The 21,495-nt window shown below is 44.7% G+C and overlaps 1 protein-coding gene across 2 annotated transcripts; it reads left to right on the forward strand.

Annotated features, from left to right (window-relative positions):
• The first annotated feature begins 1,256 nt into the window (after nucleotides 1-1,256).
• On the forward strand, nucleotides 1,257-21,125 carry LOC126497240 (major histocompatibility complex class I-related gene protein). 2 transcript variants are annotated; one of them, XM_050135158.1, is made up of 7 exons: nucleotides 1,257-1,392; nucleotides 1,901-1,927; nucleotides 12,262-12,522; nucleotides 13,200-13,475; nucleotides 17,866-18,141; nucleotides 18,589-18,690; nucleotides 20,144-21,125. In XM_050135158.1, the coding sequence occupies exons 3-7, from the start codon at nucleotides 12,408-12,410 to the stop codon at nucleotides 20,146-20,148; spliced, it is 774 nt and encodes a 257-aa protein (XP_049991115.1). In that variant the 5' UTR covers nucleotides 1,257-1,392; nucleotides 1,901-1,927; nucleotides 12,262-12,407; the 3' UTR covers nucleotides 20,149-21,125. The 2 variants fall into 2 exon arrangements, with proteins under 2 accessions (XP_049991115.1, XP_049991114.1); XM_050135157.1 differs by lacking the exon at nucleotides 1,257-1,392 and having other exon boundaries at nucleotides 1,496-1,927.
• The last annotated feature ends 370 nt before the right edge of the window (nucleotides 21,126-21,495 follow it).

A 21,495-nucleotide genomic window follows, 5' to 3' on the forward strand; every position in this document is an offset into this window, starting at 1 on the left:
CTGAATGCTGGGAGAAAGAAGGGCAGTGTCAAAGAGAAGCCATGTAGCCCTGCCAGAACTTTAGCTGGTAAGCCACAGCCACGTGGTGATACACAGATTAATAAAAATGGGTTAAATTAATATATAATAGTTAGCCAATGAGAAGTTAAAGCTAAGGGCCAAGCAATGATTTAAATAATATAGTTTCTGTGTGATTATTTCGGGGCTGAGCAGCCGGAAACAAACCAGTGACCTCCTTACAACATAGCTAAAAGTGTCCTATTTTATTAAAAAGCAAAAATTAGGTGACTAAGCCAGAGAGTGCTGGCACACACTTTTGGTCCCAGCACTCAGGAGGCAGAAGCAGGTGGATCTCTGTTAGTTTGAGGCCAGGCTGGTCTACAGAGCAAGTTCCAGGACAGCAAGAGCTACACAGAGCAAACCTATCTTGAAAAATAAAAACGAAACAAACAAAGAAAAAATTAGGTTGCTAAAAACAGTATAAATTTTCTCTCCTATAATTCAGGAGGCCAAAGTTCTGAAGATAGGTCTTATGGGCTAAAAAATATCAAATATTGATGCATGCATTCTCTCTAGAGGTCCTGGGGGGCCATGCTGTAGGGATGAGGGACAGATATAAAATATGAAGGAACTGAGAAGTGAGCAACATTGGGGTGCATGATATGAAATTCCCCGAGAATCAATAAAAAAATCATGTTAAAAACAGCAACAACAAAACTCGCGATTAGACTGTGTCTACTAGATAACCCAGGTTCATCTCTCCTCCTTGATGTCTTTAATTCAATTGCATCCACAAGACTCCCTATGGTGGGAAAAGGAAGACAGCTAAAAATGTCCTATTTTTTAAAAAGCAAAAATTAGGTGACTAAGCCAGGCAGTGGTGGTGCATATTTTTTGCCACATTACAGGCTGTTGTATGCACAGGTTCTGAGCTATGGGGCTAGGCCGTCACTCAACTCATCACTGCAGAAAACCAGGATGTTTGATTCTACTCCCCTCATATGCGTGATAAACAGAACCTCACCTAGTCTTTCAACAGTTCTGTGGAAGACACGCCAGATTCCTTCTGAAGTGAAAGAGGCCCAGCCTTGGTGTAATTTGAGGTTCTGCCCCAAGTGAGAGAGCTGGGATCAAACCCAGGTCCACAGCCTGGACCAGAGCCAAAGCCTGCCTGCTTGCTGCCTTGCCTCCATTCTTCTGGCCATTCTGTCGCACTTCCTCTTTCCTGTCTAGCTCTGTTGCCCTGAACAAGTTCAGCTGCTGTCTCCTAACCTGCCGCGTGCTTCTGACGGCAGTGTGACTACAGTTTGTTCTTGGAGATTGCTGTTTTCCTGCTTCAACCTCATGTTTGGGGCCTGTTGTTCTAGGTGAAAAAGTAGAGGAAAGACAGATGTAAGTAAAAATTACAGGGCTGTATGAGACAGGTGGATGGGGGAAATCAGACCAAGCAAGGAGTTCCAAATCCGGGAAACCAGGCGTCATGTTCTTTGTCCTTTGGTTTAAAAAATCTAAACTCTAAGAAAGAACCAAAGGCAATAATCTGAGTTATTAATCTTTGCTTCCCTATGCCTTACAAGTAATTGTGCAACAGTTGGAAACTGGGTGGAAAGAAGCTGATGGATTGGAGCAAGCAGTGTCTGGGACCAACAAGGGGTTAAATTTTATTGCTTTCATTTTGTAGGTCTCTATCTTACCTAGCAACTGATGATACCAGGTATCTTTCCCTGTTCTTATTGGAGAAGGCCTTTTGAATTGCTCAATTACCAAATTTCCGGGTGAGCGGTAGAGTACAGGTTCTCAAAAGATTCACCAGGGGCCTGTAATCACTTGGAGTAAAAGAATCTGGAAAGAAAAGGATGTTACTTGGGGTTAATGATGCTCCTCTTCCTTCTCCTCACAGTACCCTGGGTGCAGCACAGCCATGCCCGTAAGTATCCCAAGTGCTCTGTACTCCCAAATCCAGAGCTAACCCATAATGGCTAATTCCTAAACTTGTGCAAACTACAGAAAGGCCAGGGGCAAATCTGCAGGCCTACTACACCTAAGACTTGAAGGGAAATGGAGCAGCTGACCTGTTGCCCAGAGTGTGTGTGTTAGTGTGTATATGTGAGTGTGTGGGTGTATATGTGTATGTGAGTGTATTGTGTGTGTGCAAGCTTTTCTAGAAAACTCTGTAACTTCCTCACTTTCCCTCTGAGAGATGTCTCCTTATTTTTCTGCTATGCCCTTGCTTTTCCTTGTTTCTCTTCTTTTCTAACAGTGAATCTCATTGGACTGTGGTGGGAGTTCCAGGGATGTCAAACAGTCCAGTGGGTCCATTATCCAGGTCAATAGATGGCTTTCCTCCTCCACTCCAAGGTCTACCTGTAAGAGAAGATCTAAGAAAAACAAAGCAGATTCTGAGCTTGTTTACTGGGTGTAGAAAATATTCATTGATTAAAAAATAAAGAGAGACAGACAGAAAGAGAAAGGAAAGAAAGAGAGGAAGAGAGAGAGAGAGAGAGAAAGAAAAAAAGAAAGAAAGAAAGAAAGAAAGAAAGAAAGAAAGAAAGAAAGAAAGAAAGAAAGAAAGAAAGAAAGAGAAAAGCTGGGCGATGGTGACACACATGTCTTTAATCCCAGGAGGCAGAGGCTGGTGGAGAGCTAGTTCCAGGACAGGCTCCAAAGTTACAGAGAAACCTTGTCTCAAGAAACAAAAACCAACAAACAAAAACAAAACCAAAAAAAAAAAAAGTTCTGGGGCAGAAGAGATGGTTCAGTGGTTAAGAGCACATGGCAGCTCACAAGTGCATATGATACCAGCTCCAGGAGATCCAACACCCTCAAACAGACATACATGCAAGCAAAACAATAATGTGCATAAAAATAAATAAAATTAAAATAAAAAACAAAAACAAACAAAATCCTTGAGTTCTTCATAGTTTAAAGATCTTGTGTCTCTAGGGAAGCAGAAGCCTTGTGTTGCCACAAACACATGAGAGTCCTTATGTGACAGAAGGCTCCTCTTCTCTGCCCTAAGCAACTGCTTTCTAGATGGTGTTGGTGCTTCTGAAGGTTCATAGGAGAATTCCAGAACTCAGACCAGACCACCTAAGCTGCTGACTGATGCACCCACTAGGAAGGAAATCTTTCAGATCATCTGTGTATTAATTCACAAATGTGCCAGGTGATTTGGGGAATAGAACAGCTGGATATGGTGATGCATACTTGCAGCGACTAGCTACTGGAGAGGAAGGAAGAAAGGAAGGAAGGAAGGAAGGAAGGAAGGAAGGAAGGAAGGAAGGAAGGAGGGAGGGAGGGAGGGAGGGAAGAGGGTAGGAAGGAAGGAAGGAGGGAGGGAGGGAGGGAAGAGGGAAGGAAGGAAGGGAGGGAGGGAGGAAGGAAGGAAGGAAAAAAGAAGGAAGGAGGAAGGAAGGAAGGAAGAAGAAAGGAAGGGAAGGAAAGAAACAAAAAAAAGAAAGAAAAGAGGAGAAGGGGAGAGAGCGAGATTAGTAGCGCTCACATAGCAGTCAGAACACAGATCTTTCGTCTTCAGTCCAGGCCTTTTCTGTGATACCACTAGATTTATGAGTAGTTGGATAATCTGTGGGAAAATATAAGCAAGGCTGTTGCTCCGTGCTTCCCTGTTTGCCTTTTGGCTGACTCCTTAGGGCCTTGCTGCTCTGTTGCTTACAGAGCAGTCTTTTTGCAGATTAGTTTCTGGGTTGGTTCACCTGGTAGGAGGCACTACAGAAGAGAGACCAGTGCACAGGAAAGAGGGATGGGGTGTGCCTAGCTGGTCCCTTCCCGTCTTTCTGAGTCTCTGGCTGTAGCTATAGCTCTCTACAATGTACATTGTTTTGTTTTCCTTTCTCTGAAAACCCCTCTTCTTCACAGCTTTCTGGGTTTCAGTAACTCTTATTTGCTGTTCATTTCCCTTCGATCTTAGGGGTGAAAGTGTTTTTTTATAGTTGCTTCATTACTGTCTCTCCATGGCACCTATCTGGTGAAGGCTATTTCCTGCTGGTGACGCTCGCTAAATGTGCTTTGAGGACAAGGACAGGGAAGGGATTTTGGATTTATGGAAAATGGCTTAAGGTCTACTTAATATTTGTGCCCAGTGTTACCCATAAACAGATACTTTTACACTGTAGATGGATGGAGGATATGGGGAAGAGAAACCCCGAATGCTCAAGACATAACTCCCGGAAGTGTTAAGATAATTCCCATATTACTCCCAGCGTGTCGCTTCTTAAGCTGCATAGCCCACAAGTGATCGCCCCTGCTCCTTCCTCTCATAGCTCCTGTTCACAGGTCTCTAACTCTCTTTCCCCAGAATCTTCCCTGAGCTGCTCCCCTTAAAGGCAGGAAGAGGCAGCTCCATTTCCCCTTTGTTTCTGTGACTCTATCTATTCCCAGCAGGCACTTAAATGCTTCCTGAAAGACCTCGTGTTTCAAAGTCGCATTCCTAAGCATTGAAACCACCTGTTGGAGTGACAGTGAGCTTGGACAATGATAATAAGTTTGAAACTGATCTACCGTAGTTGCAGAATTTATGTAAAAATGAGTGTTTTGTGCTTTTCCAGGTTTTCTTGCCCTTCATTTCAGCGGGTGTGAAACTGAGCTGGTGAGGTGTGCCGCTGTGATCACACTGGGGGCATCGTGCATGAGAAGTCCGCTGCCTAACTGTATATAGTATGTGTGCTTCATCTTGATATAAGCACAGTTAGGTTCTTTTTGTTGTTGGTGGTGGTGGTGGTGTTTTATTTTTTCGAGACGGGGTTTCTCTGTGTATCTCTGACTGTCCGGGAACTCACTATGTAGACCAGGCTGGCCTCGGACTCACAGAGATCCGCCTGCCTCTGCCTCCCGAGTGCTGGGATTAAATGTGTTTGCCACTACTGGCCAGCACAGTTAGTCTCTTGACGTTATTAATAATTTAATAGGTGTGTTAGCTCATTACATCAATCTACTTTATGAGCAATGCTTCAGAGACAAGGACGATCACAGACAAGTCAGTAGTGCTAGCGTTAGAAGTCAACATTTGTAGACTATCTGTTCAGAAATCTTGAGTTCAAAGAATTAACAGGAGAAAATATGGACATTTGCTGAGACCTTTATTAGACTTCAGTCTGTTTCCATGGAGCTCTTGCCCAGGTCCATGCAGAAGAAATTTCTCCAAGGCAGTATTTCACTTCCTTAAGGTTCTCTTCTTCATAGGTGACATTGAATATATCTAAATCTGAAAAACTCAACTAATTTATAGATTTTTCTTTTAACTAGGCAGAACAGCTGTCTATTCGTGCTTGACCACAATCCTCTCACTTCAGAGGATTGCTGAAAATTGGAGGGAGGAGGTCTAGATTAAAGATCAAACATATAACTCTTTAAATGCTTTGATTTTCTAAAGCTTAAATTGAGACAGATGACAAAAGGCATTATTTCTGACATCTAAGTTTATATTAGAGAAAAATCTTTTTTAAAAACAATACTTTTTAAAGAGTATGTGTATCAAATCACATTTTATTACAACTTCAATGAATCATTTAAAGACTAAGATTTGTAAGGTGCATGCCTTTAATCCCAGTACTCAGGAGGCAGATCTCTGAGTTCGAGGCCAGCCTGGTTTCCAGAGCAAGTTCCAGGACAGCCAGGGCTATACAAAGAGGCCCTGTCTCAAATAAAACATTAATAACCCAGGCGGTGGTGGCATAGGTCTTTAATTCCAATATTTCTGAGACAGAGGCAGGCGGATCTCTGGTTCAAAGCCTCGTATTCCTCTCTCTGCCCAGTCATAACACTTCCTGACTCCACCTCCCTGGGATTGAAGGTGTGAGCTACCATGGTTTGGCTCTGTTTCTCTTTTAGACTGATTCAATCTCATGTAGCTCAGGGTGGCCCTGAACTCACAGAGATCCATCTGCCTCTGTCTCCCGAGTGTTGGGATTAAAGGTGTGTGCTACCACTGCTGACCCCTATGGCTAACTCGTGTGGCTAGCTCCACACTCTGATCTTCAGGAAAGCTTTATGCGCTAAAGCACAAACAAATATCACCACATTGCCGTTCCTCCAATATGTAAAGTATGCACCCTCAAGGATTCGGGCTTAGCTGTCTGGAAAGGTCTTTTCCCATGGACTCCTCCTTCACTAAAGACTTAACTCTGGTCAATATTATCTGATCATAGAAGCCTTTTCTGGTCTCTTTAACACATTGGTCCTCTCCACACCATCTCCTTTCTCTGCTTTAGTTTTCTATATACAGTTTATTACCACTCGGCCTCATATTATATATTTGTTGATTGGGAATGTTTCTTCTAGTAATTATCTCAGAGAACTAGGACTTGGACTTATTCTTATTGTACCCCTAGCACCTCGGACTATGTTCACTAAAAATTCAGAAGAGATTAATACACGAAATGAGATCTTGGTAACCTTTGAAAGGGTAGTGTACTGGCTGGTTTTGTGTGCCAACTCGACACAAGCTAGAGTCATCAGAGAGGAAGGAGCCTCAGCGGAGGAAGTGTCTCCATGAGATCCAGCTGTAAGGCATTTTCCCATTTAGTTATCGTACAGGGATGACCCAGCCCATGGTGGGTGGCGCCATTTCAGGGCAGGTGGTCCTGGATTCTATAAGAAGGGTGAACTGAGCAAGCCATGGGAGCAAGCCAGGAAGCAGCACTCCTCCATGGCCTCTGCATCCGCTGCCTCCAAGGTCCAGCCGTGTTTGAGCTCCTATCCTGCCTTCCTTCAGTGTGAGCAGCAGTGCTGATGTGTAAGCCAAATAAACCCTTTCCTCCCCAGTTTGCTTTTAGGTCGTGGTGTTTCATCAAAGCAGTAAAGACCCTAAGACAAGTATCCATTGCAGAGTAGCTGCTATGGCTTCCATGGGTGTTCCTCACAGGCGTATGTGTTTGAACGCTTGCTCTCAAGATGGTGGCACTGTCAGGGTATTGTAGAGCTTTAGGGCATGGGGCTTAGCTTGCAGGCTTAAGGCTGTGGGGGCAAAAGTTGAGTCATTGGTTGACCCTGCTTCTATCCCAAGCCCAATATTTCCTGACTGTGTTCTGCAAGGTCCTCCCTCCCTAACCAAGATAATCCCAGCTTCCATGCCTCCTCCACTTTAATGTACTCTGTCCCCTTTACCCGTTATACAAATAAATCCTTCCTGCTCTAAGCTGTTTCTGTCAAATCAAGTATCGTGTCACAGCAACGAGAAAAGTAATGTGTACAGAATATGGGCTCCAGAGGTGGGGGTCATTGTGATGGGAAACCTGGCTGTACAATTTGCAGGATTTTGGAAGTGATGTGGAAAAGTGACATGAAAAGGTTTGGAGCTGTAGGCTAGCACAACCTTAGAATGCTGTAAACAGAGCCTCGTGGGATATTCTGGCAGGAGTGTGGCAGACCGGATGTTGCGATAAAGGAATATTCCCTCATCTGAGAGACAAGGAATGAGTTTCAAATGGCAGCAAGGATTTTTTTTTTTCAGGAATTGAACTAGAGGACATTTGTGTTATATTCTGACAAAGAATCTATGTTCTTCCTGTGTCCTGAAAGTCAAACTGATGCTGAATTAAAAAGTAACATACCAATTTGTTTGGTGAAGCAAATTTCTAGCCAGCGCAGCAGCAGACAATAGCAGTTACTGTCCCATGCTTTTAGCCACAGTACAGTGATAGGCAGCAGAAACTAGAAAAGAAATGTTTCAAAAGTGTGTAGTTTGATAAGGAAAGGAACCTGAGTTCAGTCGTCGTCAAAGCAACTGTGGAAAGAGCTGGGATAATTAATAAAGATATTAGTACAATTAAAGGAAAATCTCACATTCTGTATGAGGCCAATAGAAATGGTAAGATTTCTTGAAGGCAAGATCTCACTCAGCAAAGACTCCACCTAACCCATCCAAAGGGGACCACTTGGGGGAGTGGTTTCTCAGGGTCAGCTATGCAGGTGCTCAGAAGCCCCCGGAGCTATGTTGAAGACAGACATCTCAAGCTGGCGGCAGAACTTAACAGCAGCAGCTGCATGGTGCTGGCTTTGCAAGCATGCACAATACACTGGTTATCAGGTTAAAGAGGCTTGTACCGAGGTCTAGAAAACCACTGAGGGAAGGCATCGTGTAGAAGAGTAGGATTCCTGCATGGAGCTCCTGAGTAGACTCTGCATGGATCAGTGAGGGTGAAGCCTAGGATGCAATGAAGATCCCAAGATGCTGTAGGACTGCCCACAATCCTACATCTGCTGAAGAAAAAACTGTAAGCACTCTGGGCAAGGTAGACTGCCGGGAGCAGAGCTGTGTAGGTTGGACTCCCCAAACCCACAGGAACACAGATGACATTGCCAAATCCCCGAGGAACTAGACACAGAGCTGAAAACTACTTCTGTCCCTTCTTCCCACAATGCCTGAAACCCCAAGGCTCACTACCAGGAATCACAACCGTATTTGCCTTCTAAGGCATTGGGTTGCTTGGACCACACAACAGATGAACTTTGTTGACTTGGCTAGCCTTGCTTCGGTCCCATTTTCCCCGGCTATACTTTTGTTCCTCCCCTTCGGAAGGGCCATGTTTACTCTGTGCCAGTATATTTTGAAAGCATATATGTTTTTTGTTTTACAGATGTTCACAGTTAAAAGACTGCCTGATCTTGGGAAAATTCTTTTGGACTTTGGATTATTCTTAAAAGATGTATTTATTTGCATTTCTGAATTTTTTCTTAAAAGATGTATTTATTTGCATTTTATAAGTGAATGTTGTCTTCATGTATGTGTATGTATATGTATCACATGTGTGTTGTGCTCATGCGAGGCCAAAAAGGGGCATTGAATCTCCTGGAACTACAATTCCAGTTTTGAGCTGTCTTGTGGACACTGGAGACCAAACTTGGATCCTCAGGAAGAGCAGCAAATGCTCTTAACTACTTTGCCATCCCTCCAGCCCCAAGATTTTGGACTTTTTGATCAGTGTTGGAACTCTTAGGACTTTGGGGGCTTTTGCAGTAGTAAAATGTATCTTGCATTATGAAATGGCCATGAGCCTCTGGGGCCAGGGTGGAATGCTGTGGTTTGAATGTGAAATAGACTTCCAGACGTGTATATTTAAGCACTAGGTGCTCAGCTGTTGGCATCTCTCGAGAGGCTGTGCATCCTTTTGGACACAGAGCCAAGATAACAGGTGTAGGGCCTTATGGTTAGGACTTAAGGGCTATAGTCTGGCACACTTCTAGCCTGAGTCCTCTGCTTCCTGACCCTCAGAGAGGTGAGGGAACTATACCACAAGATCTGGCAAACCCAGACTGGAGTGAGCCCAGCCACCTTGTCTTTCCACCATTATGGACTGTACCCCTTTATACCATGAGCCAAAACAAGTCCTGTTCCCCTAATGTTTCTATCACATATTTTTCCAGAAGGACAAGACAAGTAATTAAGATGGCGGCTAAGAAGCCAGACTGACACATTTATCATTTTTGGGCTCATCATAAGATCCTGTCACGAGACAGTTGCTAGGACAGAGGACTAATGGTTCCAGCTAAATGTAGAGCCATCAACATTGCTACATGCTTTGAGAAGAGTCCAAAGGCTGTTTTAGCTAAAAACACAACCATCTACTTCTCTCCTCGCTCCCACAAAACCCGGAATCCCAAAGAGTAGTTATCAGGGATCATCTTTTCCTTACTAAGGCATTAGGTTTCCTGAACAGGCAACAATAAAAAGGTCTTTGTTGACTTGATTATCCAACCAGAGGAAGAAGTGGCATGTGGACCTTAGGGACTGGGAAAATCAGAGCCTGAAGCATGTTTGACACAAGGGGGCAGGAGAGAGCGCTGATACTCTAGGGTCTAGAAGGCTGTTACATCCTGTACTGGGGAAAGCGCCTCTCTCTTAATCAGGGTTGGGTAGTCATAGGTAGAGAAGCTCCCTATATGAGATCAGATTTTGATTCCTGATTCTTTCATCATGGCTTCTAAGGCTGTCCTTACTTAAGTTAGTAATTTTGAGCAATGTACTTAATCTCTTTGCATTTTTCATCTGTGCAATGGGAACTAAGGGACCTACCTTGAAGGACTATTGGGAGGACTGGATAGGTAGCCCCGTAGACAGATACTTGCCTAACTTGTGCAAAGTCCTAGGTTCCCCAGTGCCACATAAAGCCAGATTTGGAGATGCATGTCTGTGACCTCAGCACTTGGGAAATAGAGGCAGGAGAATCAGAAGTTCAAGGTGATTCTTGACTACATAGAAAGTTTGAAGCTAGCCTGGGGTACGTGAGACCATGTTATGTTTTGTTTTATTATTGTGAGGAATTAATGAAACCTATGTTTCTCATTAGTATGGTACCAAACACATGGTACTCACTTAATAAATAAATTCAATTCTAATAGTTATGATGGAGGTGTCTGCTGCCCTTTAAGACTCATTGAAGCTGATCCTTGTAGATTTCTATTTTTGTTTGTTTGATTTTTTTTGTTTTGTTTTTTTATGAGATAGGGGTTCTCTGTGTAGCCCTGGCTGTGCTGGAACTCACTCTGTAGACCAGGTTGGCCTAGAACTCAGAGGTCTGCTTGCCTCTGCCTCCCAGTGCTGGGATTAAAGGCGTGCGTCGGTGCCCCTCTTTTGATCCTTGTGTTTGTTTGTGTTGCACACTTGTCATTTCCCAGTTATGCTGTTAATTCCTGGAGGGAAGTTTGGTATCTGGTTCACTTGCCTCTTTCTGAATTTACCCTGTATCTTGTCCATGGCAGATATCCCATAAACCCAAATCTCCATGGATGAATGCCTGAAAACACATGTTCAATTGCTTTGCAATCCAGTAACTTTCCTTAGAGGTTTGTCAAAATGGCCCAACTGCTGCTGTGCCAAGTTAAAGGGACAAAACTCAGGACAGTAAAGTAGCCAGCATGTTGGTGTGAGAGCTGCTTGCACGTTTGGATGGGATCTCCAGCCAGGCCTAGCAGAAGCGAGTAAGCAGCAAATGCCCCTTGAGAAGCAGTTTGATTGGCCCAGCTAGACAAAGGCCAAATTCTAGATCATAGATTTCTGCTCAGTGACTAATGGTGGGTGATTCATGGAAAGGGAAGAACCAAACCTGATTTCATAATTATTGGAGCAAGGAAGGGGCCAGAGCAATCGGTGCGGAATTGACATTTGTGTAGGACAACATTAGTCTTTCCAAATGACTCAACCTTAATAGTTATATCTTTGATCCTCTGAGCAACATATTCAGGTAAGACAGAAATTGTCACAGGCCTGACATGCCTTTTCCTCATTTTCCCTGTTCTGAATTACTAACTTCACACCTGTCAGCAGGCATTCCTATATAGTGAAGTGTCATTTTAGAAGCCCAGCTAAGGGCCAGGCACGACTTGTACCTGTAGAGGTACCAGACGGATCCCAGGGAGCATGAGGAGACAGCTGTGGTGTCCTTGGCCAGCATGTATGCAAGCAACTCCCACTGCCCTCTCTCCCCCTGGCCTATTGGTCGCCTCTTGTTAACCCTGAAATCTCCTCTGAGATGTCACCTTCTCTGTCAAGACGTCCCCGAGAGCCCACACTGACATGCTAGCCCCCACCGTGCTACTTTGAGACTGTCTTCTTTGTCTCCACCATGCTCTGAAATTCTTGGACAACCTGAGGGGTTCAGTGTCGGTGGGGAGGATTATTTCATTTCGATTTACTTTTAATCCTTAGTGATGATCACAATTCTCATATTGGTATTTAGACAAAAGAAAAAGTTGAAAAATAATAAGAAAGGAGATAAGAGGAGTGGTTCAGTAAGGCAAGAAAAAAAGCGCTGTTTGAAAGTGTTTTCCCCAGGAGGCCTGACTCTCCATGGCTGTTCTAATCCGGGAGGAGGGGTGTGCAGCCCTGTGTGTGTAGAGATAAAGGGATAGGTTGAGAGCCCTCAGTTATCAGCCCAGAGGCTTTATTGGTAGTGCAAGTGAGTTGGGTTGTCAGGGTCTTCTCTCCCTCAGAGGTTCTGAAGGCTTCTTCAGGCATTACCCATTTAGCCCCAGTCCAGTGAATGGTCTTTGGGCCTTCACCCAAGACCAGAGCATCACACTGTATATTGCTTACAAGTTGAGGTTACCTGTAAAATTTCATCCTTGGCCACAGGGCTGAAGTCTTTTCCAGGTTGTAATTCCTAGGGATTAGATAATGGTGTTGGAGAAAATAGTGGGATGGATGCATTGAGTATGGGGCGAGGACGCTGGTATGGGGTGTCAGTGGAATGCAGTTAATATAGCCTGTCGTCTGTGACTCTCACACTCTCTTTGCTTCCTTCTCAGGGACTCACTCTCTGAGATATTTTCGTCTGGCTGTTTCACACCCTGGCCCTGGAGTCCCTGAGTTTATCTCTGTTGGGTACGTGGACTCACACCCTATCACTACATACGACAGTGTCACCCGGCAGAAGGAGCCAAGGGCTCCATGGATGGCAGAGAACCTGACACCTGATCACTGGGACAGGTACACTCAGCTGCTGAGGAGCTGGCAGCGGACATTCAAGGAGGAGCTGAAGGGCCTACAGAAGCACTACAACCACTCAGGTGTGATGGCAACAGATGAACACTCTTGCTCACTGACTACTTCTGGGGAGAAAGGCCCCAGGCTGCCTCAGGCCAACGTGGCACACATTGCTCACACCCTCTGTAGTCTCTGGCAAAACCCAGAAAATTAGGTGACTGGGTTTCAGTGCCCACCATTTTCCTGTGGCTCTTACACACTATCCTTTTAAGAAAATCGTTTGTCCCTTGTCCCCATATTCCTATCCATTGGCATCCAACAATTTTCTCTCTTCTCATTCTAAATTTGCCCATTTTGGGTCTTATTTTCTCATGGTTGGGCTTCCTGATTTGCTGATTTCTGCACAGAAACGTATGATATGAATTGTCCCAGAGATATTTCTGGCTCCTGCGTGTATCTCTTGCTCCTACACTGCACTCAGAATAGCTGGGAGATTTATCAATGAATCATTTCAAAGATAGGCTAATTCCCCAAGGCAGGCATCATCGTGACCCTTTGGCATGCAGTAAGTACCCCATCAATGTCTGTTAGTATGTGGGTCTGCAAAACAGGAACCTTCTGGATCCCAAATATACAGGCCTGTGAGGTGGTGTCTTCCGGAGCAAAGAGTGCTTGCTTCCGACCATGCTCCAGTTGCATCATCCGAGAAGCCCCCCATCTCTGCTTTCACCCGTGATTCCACAGCTTGTGTGTGTTTCAGGGCTTCACACTTACCAGAGAATGATTGGCTGCGAGTTGCTGGAAGATGGCAGCACCACAGGGTTTCTCCAATATGCATATGATGGACAAGATTTCATCGTCTTCAATAAAGACACCCTCTCCTGGGTGGCTGTAGATAATGTAGCTCAAATCACCAAGCAGACATGGGAGGCCAACCTGCATGAGTTGCAATACCAAAAGAACTGGCTGGAAAAGGAATGCATTGCCTGGCTCAAGAGGTTCTTGGAGTACGGAAAAGATACCCTAGAAAGGACAGGTAAGGAGGAGAGAGAACCTTGCTCTCACATCCCTAGAAAAACTGGCTTTGTGTCTAACTTCCTCTTCTGCAGGTGCTATTTACTCTGTGCTGAAATCCATCTCTTGGTTGGACTGTTCTGACCTATAAACCCCTAAGAGAATTCTCATTAGTTGGTATTTTTAGCAGCATCTTGACAAGCCTTAGCAGTTCCACTTGTCTTGACAGAATGTGGTGCCTCCAAGGGCACCTCTATCAAAAAAAAGTCCTCCGTCTCCTGCCAGGGAGAGGCTGGGAAAACTTTTGAGAGTGGGCCAGTTGTTAGAAATTATTTAGGAAGCAGGGTTCACTGAGTGAGAGTGAAAAGCTGGCCTATGAGGAAGGGCTTAGGAAGACTGGCTTCCTAAGAAACTCAGGGATTAACAGGACGATTCTTCTGGATACACAGCTCGTCTCCTGCCGTAAATACACGAGCCTTTTGGTCAACTTCAACAGAACGCAGAATGTTTGGTGTTCGATGGGATGATTCAAATATTTCCGGAAATCCCTAAACACTGTTGACCTTTCCTGGAAGAGTAATGTCTAACCGGAGGGACTTTGCAGAGCTGGGACAAGCCCGGGGTGGAGATGATGGGTCTGGACCGCAGTTGTAAGCATGTGCTGTGTGTCTAAACATGCAGGCTTTGGAGGTGAATGATTAGAGCCTTGCGGTGGCTTCCTCCCTACTTGCAGAGTAACTACCATAGCTATGCTCAATGGCTGCCGTTAACACATCTGCTTCTAACAGACTTGAGCAGATCCTATTAGAAAACAGGAATCAGAACGGCATGGAGACCTAAGAAACCAAACCATGTTTGAAAGCTTTTCTCCATGGGAAGGGTGGAGGCAGGGGATGAAGGGACCAGCACAAATGTCACATCTTCACGGCTTCTCCATTCTGCAAGACAAGCTACTGTTTCTGAGTACTTGTTACCTAAATAAATAAATCTCAAGAGAACTGTGACTGGCCTGAGTTGGATCATTTGTGACCTCTTTACCTAATCACTGTGACCACCAGGAAAACTTCAAAGATCTGCACTGGGCAACAAAGTTTTGGCAAAGACTAAGGGCACAGTCAACATGGTCTAATTGAGGAGATTCAACCAGGGATCCTTCACAAGGGGTCTAGTGGGGATCCCAACAAGGGGTGGTGAAGATTCTGGAGAGATGAAGTATGAGAACACCTTTGCCCCAGTACGAGGCAGGAAGAGGAGACGTCGCTAGCAGAGCCCAGCAAGAGTTGGTTTGTTGAAAGGGGATCCTTAAGGTGAAAGGTGTGGCCACAGGCAGGACTGCAGCCTGGTAAGACCGGTACTTCCTCAGCTGCTGCTCTCTGCTTGAGGCAGTCCAGCTGGAAACTAGGGGCAGAACAGTTCCAGAGAGAGTGTGAAGGCCTAGACAGACCACAGAGGGTCAGAGGCTACATCCGGGGGCCACAAAGAGACCCTGGCTGTTGCACGCTGTTTGAGTGATGGTCGAAGAGGAATTAAGATGAACGCTTCATCTGAGCCCATGTTATAGAGGGGTGCATTTATGTCCCCAAACGTGCTGTTATTTGGCAGGAGGAGTCTCTCCTGTCAGGAACAAGTGAAGCTTCTAGAAGGTAGGCCAGCTAAGTCACAGTTTTGAGTAAAATAGGGTAATAGTGCCTACTTTAAAGAAGTTAGTGAGAATAATATGGATGAAAACACATGCTAAGCTTTTGACTCTGCTCACATGTGGATTGCGTTGGGGTGGGCTACTCAGTCTAGGGGTTGTAACCCACCCCGCAATCAGGTTACTCCAGGGTCTCGGAGGGGCGCTACCTGGAAGGGAATGAGCTAAGACAGAAGAAGGAGGCCAAGCAGTTTTGTCAAAGCCTCCGTTTGTTAGGGACGGGTTACAGTTTATATATGGTAAGGAATGGGGGGCAGGGTAACTGGATTCTTGCCGCGTGTTCCAGGTCACGTAGGCCAGGAGGTAGGCTAGGAAGTCAAGTGGCCGCCACACCTGGTTCCCTGGATAGCTGGAATGTGAGGCGGGTTCCGCTAAGAGATTGCTGCTAAATGGGTGAGGGGCATTCTGCAGACTCCCCAGGGTGATGGTTCCTGTAATGATTGTTAGTGGGGAAATGGCTCCTGACACTCACATATTAAATATTACTGTTGCCTGACTGAAATGTCTGATAGCCTAGATTTGGCCAGTCTTGGCCACCCTTAACCACTAAGATGCTTTAGGCTGAGTCTTATCAGATAGGAAAAGGAGAAATAGTTTGCTTTCTGATGTGAGGATGTCTGCCACATAGCTATATCGGTTTGACAAATAACTTAAAAGTAGAAAAAAACTTTTTAAAAAAGTAGGAAAGGTTGTTCACAATTTCAGAGGTTTGGGTCCATCCTGATGGGAAGGGTGTGGCAAAGCAGTTTACGTCAGAGTGGACAGGAAGCAGAAGGGAGAAGAGCCAAGGCAAGATACAGCTGTAGTGCAAATTCTAAGTGGTCTTAATAATAAAAACCAAGAGTCAGATATGGGGGTGGGGGTGAAAGCTGAAAGATCAGAGAAGCAGAGCAACTAGCCAATCCTCAGACCGAATGGAGTATCCTGTGTCTACAAGTCCTCAGACTAAATGCTCAGAGCTCCTGTCTCCTCCCGCCTTATATTCCAGTCTCTGCCCAGTCTATCACTCCTGTCTCCACCTCCCTAGTGCTGAGATCACCTTTGTGTGAGCTCTGTTTCTTTTAGACTGGTTCAATCTTGTATAGCCCAAATGGCCTTGAACTCACAGTGTCTTGTCTCCTGAGTGCTGCAATTAAAGGTGTGTGCCACCACTGCTTGGCCTCTATGGCTAACTAGTGTGGCTAGCCCCGCTCTCTGATCTTCAGGCAAGCTTTATTTGTTCCAGCACAAAATATCACCACATACAGCCCTCAGGGATTCCCCACAGGGACCTACTTCCTTTAGCTAGACCCCGCCTCTTAGCATTTCCAGAATCTGGCAAAATAACACCAACATCTAGAAAGCGTGGATTCAACACATGAGCCTGTGAGGGACATTTTATGTTCCAAGCACACCAGCAGCTTTTGTCCCAAGTTTCCTGGTCTGCTGCTTGTCCTTGCATCCCTGGGCAAATAGTAAGAAAACACAGAGTCACTAAGAATTGAGGTTTAGAGGCCACTAGCTAATTTTGTTGGTTCTGCTTGGCTCGAAAACTCTGGATCAATTAAGAGGAACCTGGGTTGTATGGGAAGAATGTGGAAAGTTTGACTTAAGTGTATGTGATTCCCATTCCCTAACTTGAGTCACAGAGGTATCTCAGCCTTTGGTAAGAACCTGTGTCTTGGGAGGTAGATTCATTTCTTGCAAGCATAGTAAAATAAGTAAACAAGCAAATAAAATTAATTAATTAATTAAATACTCTTGGCAGTATTCTATTTTGTATGTTGGAAAGACTTTTCCTACAACTAAACCCCATGCCTCAGGTTAAAGACAAGGGAGGTAGGTCTGAGATGAAGGCTCTTACCTGTATCCACAATGTAAGGCAATAAAGACAGAGATAAGGAGGCAAGTCTCACAGACGGGTAAAAAGGTCCTCCGGACAGTGTGCTTGGTTTGGATACGGCTCCATGACCAGGTCGAGCTGGAAATGTTAAGACAACACCATATGGAAGGTGAAAGAGGAAGCAAGCTCACCAATGGATAACCCTGGACGGGGCATGGTGGTACATACCTGCAATCCTAACATTCAGAAGGCTGAGGTAGGGAGATTATGAGTTCAATCATCTTTGGGCATAGAGATGATGTCCCCTCCCTCTCTCGTCATTGTTAGAGCCCTTCTGTGATATTAACTTCTGTAGCTTCTCTGAGGGCACATGAGCTATGACCTGTGCTTGTATCGGATTGCGCCTATCAGAGTACCAATCTGATAGTACAGCGCAGTTCAGAGCCCCATGGACCTGGAGTTAGCTGTGTGTTTTTATTGTCACCAAACACAGATCAGGGATCTGTTGCATTCTACTCTCCAATCTCTTGGTGAATTACTTATCAAGACAATCATTTGCACATGTTGTGACTTACTTTTCCTTGTCACACAAGGGTATTTCAAAGGTGCACAGTTGGCAGCTCTGATACTCTCTCCAAACACTTGAAGCTATCTGCCCCTTTTTCCCTCCAAAACAAAACGAGGTTCACCTCCATGTGTTCCCCAGCCTATTCCATAGAAGAAAGTCTACAAAATACATATTTGCTGTTGATGAATCTGGGCTCTGGTTCATTCTCAGTCTGAGATATTTCTTGCTGCAAAGAAAGTTAACAGGAGAACATGTCTCTGTTTGAATACTCTATGTTCAGTGCTCAAGATCCCCCACCTCACTTTCCTGTGGCTGCTTCTCTCTAGAACCTCCAGTGGTAAGAACAAGTCGAAAGGAAACGTTTCCGGGGATTACAACTCTCTTCTGCAGAGCTCATGGCTTCTACCCACCAGAAATTTTTATGACGTGGATGAAAAATGGGGAAGAAATTGCCCAAGAAGTGGATCACGGAGGAGTGCTTCCCAGTGGGGATGGAACCTATCAAACGTGGGTGTCGGTTGATCTGAATCCTCAGAGCAAAGACATTTATTCTTGTCATGTGGAGCACTGTGGCCTCCAAATGGTTTTTGAGACTCCTCAGGGTAAGTGTGGGGGCGATGACTGTCTGGGGAGTAAGTCTGAGGAAAGAGATAAGAAGCTGTGACGCTGCCAGGAAGGGAGAATGGGTCACTGCCTCACCAGGTGGGCGGAACAATAGCGACAGTCTTTTCTTTTAATGACTATTAAAGTTTTTATTTTTATTCTCTCTCTTTCTCGCTCTCTCTGTCTTGGGAGTCAGAGGCAGGTGAATCTCTGAGTTCGAGCCCAGCCTGGTCTATAGAGAGTGTTCCAGGGCAGCCAGGACTACACGTAGAAACCCTGACTTGGGACTAAATAAGTAAATAAATAGAAGATAGTGTAGGCACATAGTCCACTTGTCACCAGATGATGAGGGAGAAGAGATGATGGCGGAGCTTCCTGGTGATCACAGTGATGCAGTTAATGCAGACAGAAGAAGCAACTTGGAGGTTTTTCTCATTTGCTTACAGAATCTGAAATCGTTCTAGTAGTGAACACGGTCTCTGGGACCATAATCCTCACCATTGTCCTGGCTGGAGTTGGCGTTCTGATCTGGAGAAGAAGGTCTCAAGGTAAGAGGCATGAAGGGCTCTAGGGAGCTGCTTGTGGTCCCCTTGCTGCAGCTCCCAAGACTTTTGTTTACTGTGTCTGCCATGTTGGTTCCATTTAGAAGCTGCTCAACCCTCATGTTGGGATCACCGGAGGGCCTGGGACAATTTCCCCCTGTATGGAGAAAATATCTGTTAATTGTCCCACTTTTCACAACCATTCTTCTATCTGAATTAGAAGAAAGTCCTCCTCCTTCAAAATTCACTTCTCAGACATGAAATGTTTACAAGTAGATGCCTTTGGAAAATTGGGCTTGAGATAAGGAACGGGGAAGGAGAAGCAGGAGAAGAAGGAGCTTTTGATGGCACAGGCGACAAACCCATTCCTTACAAGTGCACTAAATGTCTAGTGTGTTTTTTGAGCTCCATTCTGGCTCGTGGGAAACAGCAATGGAAAAGACAGAATGGCCCCATGTCACAGAGCTAATGGCATAGTCTTGAAAGGTCATTTTCTATGTCTGATTTACTAGTTACTCAAGCTGATCACAGCAAATATCAGTGGCACCTGGAGAAGGCTTGACAGCCAAGGACTTGAGACCAATCCAAGGGATACTGTACGTGTGTGGTACTAGGTACTTGTAGGACCAATCCATTTGTTGTTGGTTGGTTCTTACTCTTTGTTCTCTTGGCCCTTTGGGGGCCTACCACCCAGCTCTCAAATAAATCACACTCAGAGGCTTATTTTTTCTTATGAATGCCCGGCCTTAGCTTGGCTTGTTTCTAGACAGCTTTTCTTAGCTTATCCAGTCTACCTTTTGCCTCTGGGCTTTTACCTTTCTCTATTTTTGTATTTCTTTCTTTACTTTTTTCTCCATGACTTGCTGTGTAGCTGGGTGGCTGGCTCCTGGAGTCTTCCTCCCCTCCTCTTTTTCATTTCTTGATCTTTTCCTCCCAAATCTCTCCTATTTATTCTCTCTGCCTGTCAGCCCTGCCTATCCTTTCTCCTGCCTAACTACTGGTTGTTCAGCTCTTTAGTAGACCAATCAGGTCTTTTAGACAGACAAAGTAACACAGCTTCACAGAGTTAAAAATACAACATAAAGAATGCAACACATCTTTGCATCATTAAACAAATGTTCCACAGCATAAACAAATGTAACACACCTTAAAATAATATTCTACAACATCTATTTGCTAGAAAACCAACTAAGATAGCTGGTGGATAAGTAATGTTTCATTATAAATATAGTACAATCTGAATCCTAAACCAATTAATACATTCATCTTAAGAAGAAAGCTCCTGCTTTTTTATCTTCTGGAGTCTGTAAATTTTGAGTTAAAATTTGTCAAGTTCTAAGAGAATCTTGAGAAAGGCTAAAACTGTCAGTGGTTGCTTCTAGGTTTGCAGAATATTGTGTAAGTTTTGAGCTGTGAGGAAAAACACATGTAACTGATTAAAAACCTCTCTTCCTTTCAGGGTAAAAAGAAGCCGACTACCATTCCACTCCAGACAATGAGTGCGGTTCTCCCTCCTAGGAGCCAGGATCTCTGCTCTCAGGCCCCAACACGTTTGTTGTCGGAAGCCTTGGCCAAACTCCTGACACAGGGGGGATTTAGAGAATTGAGCGTTTGTGACAACAAGACAGGAGCTACCAGTTTTTCTTTGTTCTTTGGTTCCTGAAGAGCTGTCAACTTTCAGGCTCTTTATGGACTGACTCCTTTATCACCGTCGACGTTGAATACACTCTGTCTCACGACCCAATACTTCCCAACATCCTATGTCTCCATGATGATTTACAAGTAGATTACAGAGTCTCAGAGATGCAAGGAACTTCCTCACTGTAGCAGGAGACGTCTTCCTATAATGCCACAGATGTGAGCATCCAGCCTCCACTTGACACCATGTGAGGATCCCCCATTCCACCACAAGACAGCCTTTCTTGTTCATTTTCTCTCCTGAGAATGTTTGCCATGTAAGAACCTTGACTATCATGGCTTTGACTGTGAATCTAGGGTTGGACCAACCCATGAGAACAGCCAGCAAGTTTTCTAAACAGTCTGAGAATGGGCTAGTCATTAAACACATATCATGGCCCAAGAGGAAACAGAAGCACCATGTTCAAGGCGGCTCTGCCAGAGAGCTTGGGATATTGGAAATGTGTCTAGCTATAGCAATGACTTCACTTTTTATTGCTTCTGTGGGAAATTAGAACAATAATTTATACAGCTGAATGTGATGGGACTCCTATAAGCCCAATACTAGGAAACTGAGGCAGATGGATTTTAAGTTTGGGGCTAGCTTAAGCTACACAGTGAAACTATCTAAAACAAGCAAAAACAAAACCAAAAGCCCTTAACAGAACAAAACCAGTAATTACCAGACATATTATCTCCTCCAATGGAACTACAGAGAACTCCAGTCACTTGTAATATTTGAATGTGAAAATAATGGCATTTAGTTGGGGATGGCTCAGTGGACAAAGATGCCTGCCACCTAGCCTGAGGCCCTGAAATCAGTGGTCAGGACTCAGAAGCTGAAAGAAAGAAAACCACTCCCGAAAGTTGTCCTCTGACCTCTGCATGAGTGTCATGGCACAAAATCTGCCAAATAAATAAATGTAAAAAAATTCTTATAAATATGATAGTATGTTTATGTCTCAAAGAGTCCTCCCTGTTGTGTCATCCCCATCCCATCCCATTGTCCCCGTCCCCCCCCCCCTCCCCAGCCCCTCCCTTTCACGCTTTGGTGTCGGAGACTGAATTAGTACAGAAAAGACAGAAATTAGAATTGAACTTTTGGGGGCTGAGGGTGTAACCCAGTGGTAGAGA

The sequence above is a fragment of the Alexandromys fortis genome, unplaced genomic scaffold (genome assembly GCF_014885135.2).
Source record: "Alexandromys fortis isolate MF-2015 unplaced genomic scaffold, M_Fortis_MF-2015_v1.1 scaffold_21, whole genome shotgun sequence".
NCBI classification, from domain to species: Eukaryota; Metazoa; Chordata; class Mammalia; order Rodentia; family Cricetidae; genus Alexandromys; species Alexandromys fortis.